This window comes from Aptenodytes forsteri, unplaced genomic scaffold (assembly GCF_000699145.1).
Source record: "Aptenodytes forsteri isolate BGI_AS27 unplaced genomic scaffold, ASM69914v1 Scaffold192, whole genome shotgun sequence".
NCBI lineage: Eukaryota > Metazoa > Chordata > Aves > Sphenisciformes > Spheniscidae > Aptenodytes > Aptenodytes forsteri.
The window spans coordinates 996,206-1,012,676 of record NW_008794891.1 but is presented as its reverse complement, the minus strand read 5'-3'; the positions used below and the strand labels follow the sequence as shown (position 1 = coordinate 1,012,676).

General features: G+C 41.9%; 1 protein-coding gene across 1 annotated transcript in view; it reads right to left on the bottom strand.

Moving 5' to 3' along the window:
- The window catches only part of DTNB (dystrobrevin beta), a 200,928-nt gene that overhangs the window by 131,953 nt on the left and 52,504 nt on the right, over positions 1 to 16,471 (bottom strand). The window contains exon 11 of the mRNA XM_019470972.1: positions 15,308 to 15,432. Coding sequence (XP_019326517.1) covers positions 15,308 to 15,432 — 125 coding nt within the window. The remainder of the gene's footprint in view (positions 1 to 15,307; positions 15,433 to 16,471) is intronic.

Genomic DNA, 16,471 nt, shown 5'->3' with positions numbered 1-16,471 from the left:
CTTGGCAGTGCTGGGTTAATGGTTGGACTTGATGATCTTAAGGGTTTTTTCCAACCTAAACGATTCTATGATTCTATAATCCAGCAACAATTTAGGTTAAAGATGTATAATCCAAAAATAGCAGCCTAAATATCTGCCGACGGGAAACATTTTAAACGTGTTTGGATACGATAATGTTTCACTACCTGACTCATTACCAAAGCTGGGATAACAACCTCCTGTCATTCAGCCTGGCTTTGCATTACCATGCGTCTGGGTGAGGGGACTCAAAGATTTCATCTTTTTGCTCTGTCCCCTGGAAAACTGCAAATGTAGGTTATTTTATAGCAGCAGGAATGACGAACAGACTATTTTAGTTTTACAGGGCTTGTAGTAATTTAAAAAATAGTTTAAGGTGTATGCTTCTGTTAAGATGATCAGAAACAAAAGAAACATGCTAAGAAGTTAAAAACCAATCATAAACCTGAAAATACATACAGATATTTGAGATTTTACAAAAAGATGAGTACTGAGGAAAATAAATCCCTGAACACTATAATAACACCTAGTGAAAATATATACAATGTATTGTTTCTGAGCAATTTTAAAATGAAGTCTTCACTGTTTTTTTATATAATAGCCAATTTATTTGTATGCAACATCTCTAACAAAAACATTAAAGAGCATTCGTCAGCTGGCTGCTATCTCTATCATGTAAATGGAATAGCAGTAACTGTTCAGAGACACTGACAGAAATTTGAGTTTGTTATTATGCCTATTTATTTCCAGTAATTTGCAATACGTATATTACTTACGATGACAAAATGCCATGGTAAATTCTGCTGTTTTCCACTAAAATGTCACATGGGTATGAATGATCTATTAATAATAATTCTTATTGTAAACAAGGCATGAAGTGAGCTATTACTTCGTAATGACTTTGTTCTTGCCCTGTTCAAAAATGACTAACAGGAAAGATGGAAACGACGCATTCAGCAAGTTACCCGTTCCAGGCTGTTCAATAAGACATCCTGTGCCGTGTCCCTCTCCGAGCTGTTCCTACGATCTGTTTACAACAGCCAGAAACAAATAAAACCTGACAGCACAGTCACGCTACCGCTCCTCACTGGCATCCCTCTCGCTAGTCCATAGCAGCTCCCCGCAAACCACCACAAAAAAAACCAGGGTTACGTTTTAAATAGCATTCAGAGAAGTTAACTCTGCCTTAACAATGCGCTCCTGTATCCCGACAGCATGCAAAGACCTGGCTAACATTTTCATGCTAAAGCAGCAAAACGGCGAGGAATGCAAATCCAGCAAACCTTTGTGGTCGTGGCGAACGCCTCTCCGGTCCTCCACCGAGCTGGCATCCCGATGCGCGGCATCCCGATGCGCGGCACGGCGCCGTCTCTAAGGAAACGGAGCTGCCACGTGACCCAGCATCTCCTGGGCACAAGGTACGCTATCCGACAAAATGTTTTTAGGTTGGATAAGGCGGTCAAGGATGAATTGTCCAGCTACAAAAGGACTCGGGATTTTTTGTAATTTTTTTTTTTAATCTAACCCACTTTGATCTGTTTGAAGGTGAAGGGACAGACGTGCCCTGTCAGCCAGAAGCAGCACACCGACGCATATGTAAAGTTTTTTAACAAACAAACAACACTTTATATTTCACTACATTCTTCCCCTTGAATAAATTAATATAAAAGTGCAAAACTTAACTCTTCAAAACACAATAGTCATCAAGAGACGCATAAACATAACAAAGGAAATGCCACACAGAGATTAAAACGCTGGCTTTTAGAGGAAGAATATTGTTGTGGCTCTCTAATGACGCTGCTCACAGCCGGCTACGGCACGTCCCACGTGGATTAAAGAGAGTACAGAATAGTTTCTCTCCTTTGTAAAATTCTAGGTCCCTAGTTATTTGCCATACAGACATTTGTGATTTTAAAGTCTTCAGTGGATCAGACTTCCTCCTACTTCAACAGGATCCCAGGCTTCAGCAACATCAGTAAACCTAAGACTTTAATACTTGCAGCATTAGTAACCGATCTCCCACTGCCCGTGGATAAAGGGTTCAGAAGAGCCACTGCCATCGTGTCCTCTGCAACGCTGAGGAGCTACGGAAATTTAAAAGGAAGGAAGGAAGCAAGAAAGGAAAGAGCAGCAGAGACGAAGGAACAGAAATAAAGACTGACTAGAATACAAGCACAGATCTAACCAATGTACAGACACTAAAATGCAAACTCCTGTACATTTTGAACTAAAAGAAAAATTAATATATGATTCATAAATTATAATAGAGATTATTCTACCATGTAATCTGACCTCCTGCATATAAAAACAACAACAAAAAAATTACATTTCACCCACTTACTCCAGCATGGAGACAAGTTATTTAGGCTTGTCTAAAGCCTAATTTCAACAAGTTTGGATCTAAGGCATGAAAGAGAGAAAATCACAACAACTTCCCTTGGTTGTTTATTCCCTTACTATCTTGATCACAAAAAGTAGATTCTTAACTGAAATTTGTTTGGCTTCAGCATCACCTTAAGCATGAAAAAACTGTCTCAGCTCCTTCTTCAAATATAAAAGGAATTATAACTAATGCTCCATATTCTGTCCCAGAATAATAGCATTATTTCCAGAACCATGACTGTGAATACAAGTGAAATTATTATTAAATAAGTATTGACAATATCCCATAACATGACTGACATAACATAGTACCTTGACAATATCGCATTGCCAAGGAACAGCTGACAGCTGGTTACTAATACTGTAAAAAGATCATTACAAGATTGATGTACCATATGAATAAAAAAGAATTTGAAATAAAAAAAACGGAATTATAATCCTACCACTTGGAGGTTCCTATCTATTTTGCTGGATAATATCATAATAACCCTCTACCAGCCTGAAATCAAGAAGAGATTTCTCTCAGCCAGCAAAAAATGCATGTACTCGCAGCCTACCACAGAAACAAACAAAAAGAATTCAAAATAAAGAAAAATTTTGTTCTGTCATGGAGAATAAGGACAGCTGCAGTCAAAACCAGCATATCATCCAAGCCTTTCTACTCTGAACTCTTCGATTATGATAGTGGCCAAAATACTTCAGGGGGGAAAAAAAAAAGCCCACAGTAAATATCAATACCCTTTACGGGGCCATTAGGCTGCGAGGGATGCCGGTCCCCAGGATTACAGGCTGTTAAAAATTTGGTGGAGAGCTGCTACGTGTTAATCCAGATGAACGCTTTGCCTGCGTAAAGCAGCAAAACGATTTATGAACCAAACATTACGAAACTGCCGTGTCCTCCAAGAATAGCTTGCTCTCAAGAAAAACGTGTAAATCCAGCAAGAATCCCTCTCCTGGCGTGAGACACAGATCTTGAGGCAGCTCTTCAGTAGTCTGGAGTCCAGCCTGCTACACACGCTGGGAATGAATTTCAGTCTAAGTCTATTAAGAAAATGTGCATGGGGTATCCGTCAACTCAAACCACCAGTGTGGAGATACCTAAAAGCATTTTAATTCTGAAGAAGCAATGATCAAGACAACCACAGAAAATACAAAAACATGCCTCCTTTACTGGGAAGCGAAGGAAAATTCAATGTAGCAGGTGTTGTATTCAAACGCAAAACATAACAGAATACCAAAATCAAGGAAAATATGCATTTCAAACATGTTTAACTTTATAACCCTTTTATAAAAAAAGATGTCATCTGTCTTCTGTTAAACATCTTTATATTTTTTTAAATGTATGTTTATGTAATTTTGGTTAAAAATGCCTGTAATGTGACAAGCAGACACCATTTCTCAGCAGTGACAGAATGAGCATGAAAGTTAAAAATGAGCCATCGTATTGCAGCAAAATAAATTCGTACCAAATGCTTATGCAGATCTTAGGAAAATACAGGAATTTTCAAAAAATGCAAATGGATAAAAACAACAGGATGCCAAGACCTCACAACTGTGTGCAAGCATCTCATCAACGCCGGTAATTAAGATACGCTTTTCGGTGTCTCCCATCACCTTCTTCAGACCACGGTGGCACCGGTGCAAGCGTGGAAAGACACTTGCTGAGCTCAATGCAGGCGGGCGCACGCGGGATCCCGGCAGCAGAGCGCTCTCATCTATCTTTCAAGCGGGTGGTGCTGTGCTGGTGTTTTCACGCCAGGCTGGTGGGAAGCGCCCTTGGCCACGGCGGGGGAACTTTGAGCTCTTCAACATGATGGGTGTAAACACACAACTCCTTGCTCCGTGGGAGACTGGCTGGCTGTTGCTGTTAATCACGTGTACCAGCAGAAATGGTGGCCGTGAAGGATGGGGACTGGAATCGCTTCCAGTACAAAAATTCAGAGAGAAAAAAAGAAAGCGGGCGACATATACTTGTGAATTTGTACACACACACCAGACTCACCTATGCGTGAGCGTGCATGCACGCGCAGACAGGCAACAGCGCAACGAGAAAACCTCTGAGCTCCCAATGCAGAACACAAAAGTTTCTCTTGGCTATTCCTGATTACGACCCGTACCAATGGAGGAGGAAGGCACTCGCACACCTCGAGGTCTTAGTGCTCTCCCACACTTCTTCTGTCACATTACTCCCACTCTCAATTATCCAGTTTATCTTTTTCTCATCCATCAAGCACAGAAAGGTAACACGTTGTTCTCTCTCCTGTTCCTGGCAATCAAAGGGAATTGTCTGTCAATAATTTACACGCTGCAGGTTCAGGACACTGAACCCTGTACAAGAGGAATCTCCTCTCCCTCCCACCCTGGCCAAGGAGGAAATTGTGTCTGTCCTTTCCTGCTGCTGCCGAGAGCAGCACTGAGGGATCATAGAATCATCAGATCACAGCATGGTTTGGGTGGGAAGGGACCTCTAAAGGCCATCTAGTCCAACCCCCTGCCGTGGGCGGGGACATCTGCAACTAGAGCAGGTTGCTCAGAGCCCCGTCCAGCCTGACCTGGAATGTTTCCAGGGATGGGGCATCCACCACCTCTCTGGGCAACGTGGGCCAGGGTCTCACCACCCTCAGCGTAAAAAATGTCTTCCTTTATATCTAGTCTGAATCTACCTGATGCAGGGTGCTACTGCACCCCCTAACACGCTGCCCTGACGCCCCATGCGTGATGGGATGAGAGACCGAGGAGCTCTGATGGGCGAGTGGGTGCTCCCTCAGCCCTGCCCTCTCCCTCCCTCCTCGCTTCCCATCCCCACAAGATGCCTGTGGGAAGTGTGTGGGACTTTTCCCTGGCACACCGTCCCAGCCACCGCCACGCTGGAGCCGCTCCAGCCTCCTCCAGCCGGCATGGCTGGAGCAGCATCATGGCTACGCTAAGGGTGCTGGAGCATCATAGGGAGGGCGGGCACACTTTCAACTACCTTTTGTAAGGGAAAAATACCCTAAACCTCAGAAAACGCTACAGCACTGATAGCTATTATCTCACAGCCGTGGCAGTCTCCTGGAGCAGCATCTGCTGAGCCGCCCGGTGCGGCCGTGCACCCACTGCGGCAAGGGCACAGCTTCAGGCACCCCAGCCGGCAGAGGCAGCGCTCGGGAGGCTGCTGCAGATCAGAGCAAGCTCCGGCTGCTTCGCATAACGCCGGAGGCTTCGACAGCTCCCTACTGCAACTCCAGGGTTCGGATGCTGCAACAACAGCTTCGCCACTTTCGCTGCCCGCCCTGAGCCTCCCGCTTTATGAACCACCTTTCACCCGTGCCCTGTTGCCAGTCGGAAGCGCTGCACGCCACTGCTGCGGTACCCACCAACCACAGAGGCTGGGATTTGCCATAAAGTTTGTGGCTTACTGCTAGAAAACTGAAAATATGAACTACATAACATCAAAGCCTTTTTAAATGGATTAAGGACTGTTAGATCTCAAAACCATCTGTCAGTTTGTAATCTTTGAAATTAAATGATATTAGTGGGTTTTTACAGCTACTGTAAAAGATTTGAGACTTTAATTATGGGTTCAAAGTACACAGAAAATGAGCCTTGATAAACTGTATTTTAACACTTTGTTTTCATATTATACTGTATTTAAATAAGGCCAAATGTAAAATTATACATCTAGGACATAAAAATGCAGAGTAGATTCAGAGAATAGCGCTCTATTTCCAAAAGCAGTGACTACAAAAAAGGATTATAGACCACAGTGGACAGTGAAGGCAATTTGTTGGAAGCAGAGCTAATCTGATCCTTGAACATACATATCTGGAAGTGTATTAGTGTTTAGGCAGAGAAATAAAAACAAAACAAGGGCTGGAAACAGAACGTAGTTTAAGAGGGAAAAAAAAAGGGAAATAAACCACAAATATTAAACAGGAAGGAAGACTATCCATTCAAACCAACTACTATTGGAGAAACTGGGCATTTATAACCTCTGGAAATCAAGAGTGAGCGCCTTTATGGAGGGTAACCTTTCCCAAATACAAATTACTGGGCTCAGTAGAGAAGGAAGGTGGTGAACAGAACGTAGTTTAAGAGGGAAAAAAAAAGGGAAATAAACCACAAATATTAAACAGGAAGGAAGACTATCCATTCAAACCAACTACTATTGGAGAAACTGGGCATTTATAACCTCTGGAAATCAAGAGTGAGCGCCTTTATGGAGGGTAACCTTTCCCAAATACAAATTACTGGGCTCAGTAGAGAAGGAAGGTGGTGACATTTAAGGAACAATGAGATACAGGAGGTCAGACCGGCTGATTTAATGTTTTCTGACCTTAACTTCTATAAAAAGTCATCTTTGATGTACGTTTGCAATAAATACTGGCAACCTAAGCGTATTGCTCCTTCCTTTCCTTTGTGTTCATCTAGATTTTATTTAATACATTTAAGAAGCCAATTTGGATTAGCAACCCTTGATTCTAAGAGAAAGGATCTGTATTTTCTCGGAGGTTTTGGAGGCCACAAAGCTTTTACAGGAAGGTTCTCCAGAAAACCTCCCTGACTGGAAGAAAACCTATGATTTGTTTGCAGTTATCCCTAACGCTCAACAGTCGGACAGACAAGCCTCGTATCACGGATGAAGGAGTATAAAAATATTGCTAATCGGATCAGTCTCTGCTCCGATCCAGAGCGAGGTGGTTTCAGCAGCAAGGTGGTCTACAACTTTTCACAAAATTGTTCTCCAGCAGACACCAGCCCTGCTGTACCGGCAACATCAGAGGGGGCATCCCCGCCTCGTCCCTTTAGGATCTGCTTACGGACCCCAGTACTGACCCTCCTCCACCTGGAAAATTGACCATTAACCTCTACCTTTTGCTTCCCTAACCTTTAACACTTTTCAGTACATCAAAAGACCTTTTTTCCAATCCCATGGTAACTTCATTTCTTTAATAGCCTTTGACAAATCGTCCTTTCAAAGGCTTTTTTCAAAATCCAAATTCATGAAATCCACTGGATTCCCTTTATCCACGGTCCTCCATAGAGGACTGTCACTGTCAAAGAAGCCCAGTCACTGGGCGAGGCTGGATTGATTTGTCTGAGAGAGGCTGGAAACCCTAAGTAATCACAACTGTCATATACAAAATTTATTATAAAACAGGGTGGGGTTGGGCTCCTGAGAATTTTCATGCAGGAAACAATAGTGAGGCATTTTGTTTTGCTCTGTAATTTATTGCAACGGGCATGTCCGGCAGTTACGTACCATTAATCAAAATTCAACACAACATTATTTTTCTTGCTAGGAGTATTGTTTTTTGAGATATTTCAAACAGAGCAGTTTAAAAGGACGAACAGATGGAGAGTAATGCACAAGTTAAGACATTAACTTGATAGCCAAAGATCACGCGGTAGCCACAGCTGAACAATGCCCAGGGACAGGGGGCCACGATACTCGCGATCCAGTGGCCAGCATCACCGATGTACACTCCTCTCCCTTCTCTCTCCTGGGGAAAGAGCACTAGGGCAGCTCACCAGAGCATCTCCTTTGAGCCACGTGAGCATCTCTGGTGTACCGTACCTCAGACAACGAGGTGTCTTGGCACCGCTAAACCTCAGAGCTTTTTGGCAACTGCAAGAAGAAGAAACGATTTCCACCAAAAGCAGACTCACTAAATTAGCTAACGACATTTTAGCCCCACTGCTAAGCACTGCAGAGGCAAGAGGCAGCCTGGGCTAAGAAACAGGCAGTTTTGTAAACATATCAGTTTTTGTCTTCCACTGTAATCCACATATTTTTCAAGCTTTTCAGTATAGCTGTCCATAGCAGCAGCAGCAGATAAATGGATATGATTTTTGACAGGTCATTGCTCCCTCCAGGGTTTTGAGCTGAAGCAATGAAAGAGACGCAAGTCGTTGCTGCCTGAGAAAGTGTTTGTGGGGAAAAGAAGGGAACAGCCAATAAATAGTTTTTTAATTGTCAAACAAGATAAAACTTCTGGCCACATATATCTGATGGTCCAGAAACACCTTTGTAACCTGCAAACCTGTATTCTTACCGAAACTCTTCACAAAGATCTTACAAAATTTATTTTCATGTGCAAAGGCAAACCTTTTAAACGTTAACATTGCAAAAATTTCTGGGAGGAAATATATTCAGTGTCAAACGCGACTCTCTTCCCAAATCGGTCATACCACTGCTGGCAGAGAACAAAAAGGTCATTGCGATTTCTTACGGGAAGCAGGTGATGCAGAACCATGCTCCACTTTAAATTCAGCAATTTCTGCCTTTCTCAAAGAGTTAAACCTCTTCTCTTGGTCTTCTGAACTCAGGCAAATCGATGAAGTGTCATTTTGCTAGAAACAGGATCTAATTCACATTCTAACTTAATGTAACATGTAAATAAAATAACGAACAAGAAGCCAGTCCATAGGCAGTTTTCCCCATTTAGACCCCGCTGCTACACCACTCTTCCACCGTAAAGAGAAGTTGTACTTTCTTAACAGCCAGGGCACGGCTACATTGCACTGTATACAATATATACAATATATACGCTGGCTAGCATGTGTCAGCCACATCATCTTCTATGCATACAGAGCAGGGTATTTCCCCCCCTCTTTGCTATATTGAAGTAAATATTAGCAATATTAGTAAATATTACTGATGCCATTACTCATTCTCCATTACCAGGCAGCTCTCTGAAGGGCTGAGCCTAGACCTGACTGCAGCATCCAGGTCCAGGACTTGCTGGTGGGAATCTAGAGGCGGGCTTGCAACTGCACTGCCCTGACAGCTGCAAATCCCTGAGCACCGGGTGAGTATTGCTAAATCAGCCGGGGGCGGCGAAGGCTCGCACAAGGGAACCAGCTACGGATCGGCAGCCTCAGCAGCCTGCTGCGGTTTGCAGCGGTTCGCAGCTACACGGCTTGCCAGCTGAGCCGGGGCGATCAACAAAAACATGTGCCCCCAGCTTCCCTTCTGGGGGGGCAACCTTTATACGTCAGAGATTATTACTCCCTTGTCATATTGACCACAAGGAAAGCACATTAATGTAAGCATGATATGGCTCCTAACTTTGTATTTTGTCAGCCCCGCCAGCAGGAGCATGAACACTTTGTAAATCCCTACAAATGCCTCCTCATCCCATTTTCACTTATCTGCTGGAGGCTTAAAGCAGCATCTCCAGACCTCTAACATAAGAAAGTTGAGGTAATCCATTGTCCTTTATCTCTCTGCGGCTTCACATATTTGTCACCTGGAGAGACTTGTAGCAGACAGACTCCCTTTCTGTGAGCCACCGGAGTGGGACGTACGTTTCCCCTTCAGCTGTTACCGACCATGGCATAACTCATTAGCACAAACCCACCTTCACTAGTGTCACGCTGAACTCCCCCAAGCTGTGAAGAAGAACGGCTGCGGAGGTGACACATGCCACATTCTTGCCACCTCTCCCGTGAAGACACCGATCTCTCGCAGCGAGGAGAGAGGAGCAGCTCGGGGCAGCAGCATCGACTGCCACAGCTGAGCGTGACACAGCCCATCTGTCCCCGCAGCAGCAGGCGCGACACCGAGAATGACTGTGTTTAGCAACAGCACAGGAACACCTAAGCGCTGTAATGTTTACTGTAGGATGATACTGGCAGTGGTAGCTTTTGCTGGCGTACTTATTTCAGTTAAGAACGGTAATTTTTCACGTCCTGCGCCACAGGGTCGTGTCACTGGAAGGATCCATCTCAGATAACATTTTAAAATACAGGCTTTAATGGGAGGGGTTTGCATTTCATGGGTCCAGAGCCAGGGGGAAACGATCAAGTTATAACCTGAAATAACACCGCAGTGAAGGAACACTTTAAATGATTTCTCCCAGGAAAAATGATCCATGTCAAATACAATCTCGCCTTTATCAAATATAAACTAAGAAGAGTTTTTTAATGCCCATTCATTTTTTTTCCATCATATAGACTGTAATTCCTTAAAAAAGGGGGAGCCTTTGGAGCCTGTGGGCTGCAGCAATCATATTCAGAAAACCGACACCTAAAAAAAGAGTATGATTCACACAGAATTACTCTATAGCAGCCAGGAAACTCCCACCTAGACACAGCTTACAATCTGGGGGAGGATGCGGGGAGAGAGAAGCAGAATGCACCAAAATAGCAGGCAATAGCAGAATTTCCATTTTTTATATTCCTGACCCAGCACGGCTGCAGGAATGCAGGTAAAGAGAGGTAGAGGTAGTTTCAAAAACACTCACTTATTTTTGGAAATGTAGGTAAAGCAAATCCATAATTGCCCTACGGAGCACATGTACGGTGCTCTAGCAGTGGATTCTGTAAAATTCCTGACTCTGAGACTACATTAAAACTTCTGTATGCATTTTTCATATCTCATAAAGCTATAAGGAAACACTAATAATTGAGCTTCTGTCAAACACAGAACATAAGGCTGACTGGAATTCTTATTTGATTTAAAAATACTCTCCTTTTGTTTTTAAAGTTTCAGTGGTGGAAATTCCACCACCACTTTTGATTTTGGTAATCTATTCTAACAATTACTTACTTTCATTCACTGTTAAAGACGTATTTCTTATTTTTATTCTAAATCTGTCTAGCTTCAACTTCTGGACTGTGTCTTCTGTTAAGCCTATCTGCTAAAGCTCCCTGGGATTATATTTAATTTCTCCAGGATAGGTATTTTTAGAAATATCAAACCATTCCTTAACCTCTGTGTGTTATACTTACATTACTTGAGTCTTTGGATGTAAAGCTATGCATCTTCCCATATCTATTTCCAGTCCTTTAATCATTTTCATTGACCTTCTCAAACCCTTTGGTCTTTCAACATTTGTCTCGATTGTGGGTGCTGTAACTAGAGAGTTTTCTGACAAGGATCCTGCCACCACCAAGCACAAAGGGTAAGCTCTTCTCTTTGCACCCTCAGATCCTGTTAGCATCCTTGGTTACAAAATCGCTCTGAAAATGCATATTCAGCCAATTGCATACCATGACCTCCAAAATTGTTTTTGGAGTCATTCTGCCCAGCACAGTGTCCTTTTAATCTTCATTCCTCCAATGTTTTTCTCATTTGCCTATCTAGCCTATCAGTAGTGCTTTTATACGTTTTCCTCCTGGCCATGAAAACGAACGTTAATAGCACAGAAGCTAGGCTTGATCTCTGCAGGACTCCGCTTGAAAACACACCCTATTCAGCATCCTTCTTTTTGCAGTTATATTGAGGACAAGGAGCGAAACAATTTTTTTTCCAATCTGCTGTATATGTGCTGTATTGATTACTGTTTTCTAAATTACTCAATGCTCATAATAAATGCATTATGCCAACAATATCACTTTATTAATCAAAATTAACCTCATAAAGAGATAAAAACTGAGTCTGACTACACCAAATTGCCAAAAGCCTGTGCTTGATTGGCATGAGTTACCTTTTTATTTACTGATCAACAAAATAACTTATCTACTGCTCAATTATTTTATTCACCATCAAAGCCATGTTGGTAAACACAACATGTCAGAGATTGCCCTGTTTGACTTCATTCCCCGCCCCGCCCCCGCCTCGAAAAAAAGAAATGAGATCATACGAATTTTCTTCCAGTGCTCTGGGAACTTTCCAGCGCTCCAAGACACATCAACAATCAGCAGCAAGTATCCAAATTAAGAAACTCTTTCAAAATGCAGTTTAGACTGAAAACATAGACGGTGCAATTCAACATCCTTTTGGATTATCTCTGGAAGGTAAGTATCTCACCATCAGCATATTGCACAACCGCTGCCCCCCTGCCAAACCACAACCTGAAAACTATTCTCCAATAACTTTTAAACCATTAGTTTACATTCTTTGCTACCAATTTTTGTCTCTTCTTCCCTTGACAAGTATAGCTGTTTTTTCTTCCCTTCCAAGCCTTGTTTTCCCTGGAACATTTGGCCAAGTATTCTTAAACTATTCCTAGTTATTAATATTTTTACGTTCACATTATTTACTCAGCTGAAGTTGATTTCAGCTTTGCGAGACAGTCTCCTCCAAAGCATTTGTTAGATGCTGATGTGCACCTCATTTACATGAAAAAAATGTAATCAAGTCATGATCACTGACACCTAAATAATGACTCATTGTGGCCCTGAGCAATTCCTCTTTATAAGTTGAGTTCTATCAAAGAATCTCCGTTGGCTATGTCATTTTTCACACTGAAAAACTGTGGGTTTTTTTTTTTTGTGCGCCTTTTTTTTTTCTTTTAATTTCTTTTAATTTCAGTGGTATCACTTATAGAGAAAACCCCAAAGGTCTTACATCACCTATATAAAAAACCCAGTAGGTCTTTTTAGTCCCATGTTAATTTTATTTTCATGTGATTTAGTGTTTGATATAAATCACCTACTTACTTTATTTTTACACCAGACCATTATCTGTTGTTCCCACAGTCGTCCTTGTAGTATTAGGCAGTATTTCCCAATACTTTGGCTTCTTAGGGCACACTTTTTTTTTTTTGAAGTAAAGCTGGCAGCACAGAGCAGATGTCTCTGCGTTGTCTCGCTGCTGCCAAGAGCGTCTGGGCAGCAGTCCCAGTCACTGCAGAAGGCGTCGTGCTGTACCCCCACCCGCACATCCCCAGGGCCACACGCTCCTGCCCGGCTCCCCAGCCTGCCCTGAGCACCCTCCTGCCCATCTTCTCACAGCACGCATCTCCCCAGCTGGCTCCCGCCGCCGCTGCGGCACGCTACTGCCTCTGGGCTCAGGAAAAAGGCAATGCCGTGTTTGTCAGTCGAGGTACAGTCTGTTACTAATTGGAAGCAAAAAGCAAGCTGGGAGGCACTTCTCTACCAGCACCTTCAATGGGTCACGTATTAAAAATACAAAACACAAAAGTAAGCCACCCGCTTTCGCCTTTACCATTCCTTGTCTAGCTGAGGACAGAAACTTGTTTGAGCCGTTAACAAATTAATGAGTCCTAGCAAAAGAAAGAAGTAATTCATCAAACTTGGTAATCTCTGTCAGAAGTAAAACTTCGGCTTGTAGTTTTGGGATCGGTTTCTGCAGCCTTCCTTCACGCAGGCAGTCACAATACCATTGCTGTAATTATTTTCATACATTGTACTTACGCAGTTACATATTCCTTTAGTTTTTATAGAAGTATTACATTGTAAACTATTAATTTTCTCTTGTGGACGTTAGTGCATTTCAACATGGAAGCAGCACAGAGAAAAAACTAGAAAGAAAAATGCGAATGGATTCGTGATCTGATAAGATTTTAAACATGAAATTGTTTTCTGTGAGGCTGAGCAGCACCCTTACTACAGAAAATCCAGATTTAAAGCTAAGTGACAAGCTCCACAGCACATCCCCACCAAGGCACGGGGCTAATTCTGTGGACGATGTACAACCTTGTCCTTGTGGGTTTGATAAGCCATTCATTTAGGAGAACACAGACTTATGCTACTGTTCAATTCAGAGCTGAACAGACTTTTTTTTTTCTTTCCAATTTGAGTGCAATTTCACAGAGAAAATCGGAACAATTACATTCCATTAAACCAGATCAACTCCCCTCACTGCACAGGACTAAAGCAAGCATTATAGAAGTTGGTAAATATTCAGTGATGCAAGAACTGGAAAAAACACTCACACAGCTAAGCAGAAATTGGTAAAGCTCAGAACTATGTTGTTAAGGACTCTAGCATTGCAACTACTCTTCCATGTCAAGTTATGGATCTTCTATGCTTTTCACAAAAGAAAGCCACACAAGTGTTTTACCACACTACAATAAGCTTTACAATTCTTACCTTTCCAATATTTTGACAAGCTAGCCTCCAGCTTTTTCTTAATGACTGCACAGCTCTTAAAAGGAGCGTATAGAAGAGCCAGTCAATCAAAATCATACGGCATTAGGAAAGGCCAAAGCAGCGCATCCTAATACTGAACTGTCAGAGGTTATAAGACATTCAGATTTGAACACCTTGGTTCTCCATTCAGAAATTGTGACAGAGAAAACAGTTCAAGAAGAATCTGGTATTTATGACATCAAAAGAAAACCAGAAAAGCATCAACTCCACTTACTCTCAGAACTGCAAATTACTCAATACTCATGAAAACGGGAGTCCTTCATTTTACGTAAATTATATCCCTTTGCTTTGCTCCTCTCTCCTCACTCTTCTCTATAGCACGTGCTTAAATTTAGATGTATGAAAAGACTGAGACTTTTCCTCAAGACTCTGTAGGACATTAAAACAGATCTATTTGGAGGTTTAGTTTATTACACATATACAGCAACAGAATTTGTTTGGGTTTTTTTTGTCTCAGGTTTTACTTCTGATGTGAAAACTGGCAAACTGGGGAAGCAGACTGATTTCAAGTCTGTTCAACACCAGTACAATGGTATTCCATTAAAATCATTCCATCGGTTAGACAATAAGGTCAGAATGAAAGGATAACAATGATGCCATTGAGCAGAAAAACACAGCAAACCTCTCAGTGAGAGAAATAAGAATGTAAAGCCAATGCCCCCAGGCAGCAGCAACAAGCTAAACCCCGCTACTGCTAATATTAACTTGCAATATATTTAACATTGTTTTGTTTATATAATTTTAATCTACGATAAATGAGAAAATAGAGTCTGATCCAATATGGTGATGTGCAAAAGGTAAGATTGATTAGTACTTTGAAATGCTAATAGATGCAAGTAGCATATACAGTCAGGCCTTAGTCTAACTGCACATAAACATATTCTATACCTCTTGTTAATAAAACAACTGTGTTTTGAATTTCAAACTGTTTCAGAGAAACACTTATAACAGTTACAGCACGGCGACTTTATAATTCTAATCTAAGGGCTCCTTTCTGCTAGCCTATTCCAAAGTCAAATACAGCCACAAATACCTTGCTTTGTATCACTGATTAAGTGAAAAACAGATTAAAATAGATACTCACACTATATGTGCAAGATCAAGTGGCTTTTCTGGCTGCTCAGGAAATACAGGACGAGGTGGTTCTCTACTTGGTACGCAACCAAGGGATTTACTAATTGCATGGCTCAGCTTCTTTGCAGGTGATTTCTGTTTTTGAAAAGAATGACAAAAATGAATTGCCTGTTACAAAGAGCAGGGTAACACATGCAGTCAGATAACAGAGAAGTGTAAAAAAAATGCATAGTAGTAGAATATTCAGAAATATCCAGTTACATTATACCGTACCTGAGAAATCAGTGCAGACCCTACATCGGTGAACAAGTTTTGTGGGTTTTTTTTTGTGTGCTATAATATTGAAAAATGAAAGCATTTTAACAAAAGTATGTAAGATGAAGAAATAAACCAATTGTCTGGTGTTTCTATCAGGAATTAAATCAAGGGGCAGTCATATCCAATTAAGGGATTTCTTATACTTACTCACAACATCTTCTGAACGCAGGCATTGTATTTTGAGGGGAGGGCAGGGGAAGAACAAAGGACCTGGTGCACGAGCAGGTAAACCTGCATGCACAGACCGACCAGCTGCCAGCACCGCTTTCATTTCCCACCTACTGGCACCAGCAGAAAGTTGGCGCTATGCCCCCTCCCTCTGTCCTTTGCAAAGGCAACTGTCTTTGAAAGACAACTTTCAATTTTTTTGTTCATTAATGGGCAAAGCCAAGGTGAAACACAGTGTTAAGATGGATATGAATGACCGGTTTCTTTATTTTCTTTCACAAAATTCACTTGGTTGTGCTCACTAATCTCACACGAGCGGCTATCCTGGGATCATCTAAGGAAGACTGAAAGGCTGGTGACAAGTGTTGCCAAACACACAAGAACAGATAGCTGGCCTGAGTCATGTGCTTAAAATGTGTTTTAAGTCCAATGTTGACTTACAAAATTAAGTCTTAAAATGTTATTACATCCACTGAACTCACGCCAGTGATGTGGGAGGCCAGATAACGCTTTTGTGAGAGCTCAGAAGTAACCTAGCAGTTCTGTTTTTCTGATCTAACTCACTAAGAGTCCATGTATGTGTAACCTAGTGGCTAATTACTCCTATGTAATTTTTTTACTACTCCTGTAAGACATTCCAAAGCAGAATTAGGACCCATTCTCAAGGCACATTCAAATTAAAATTCAG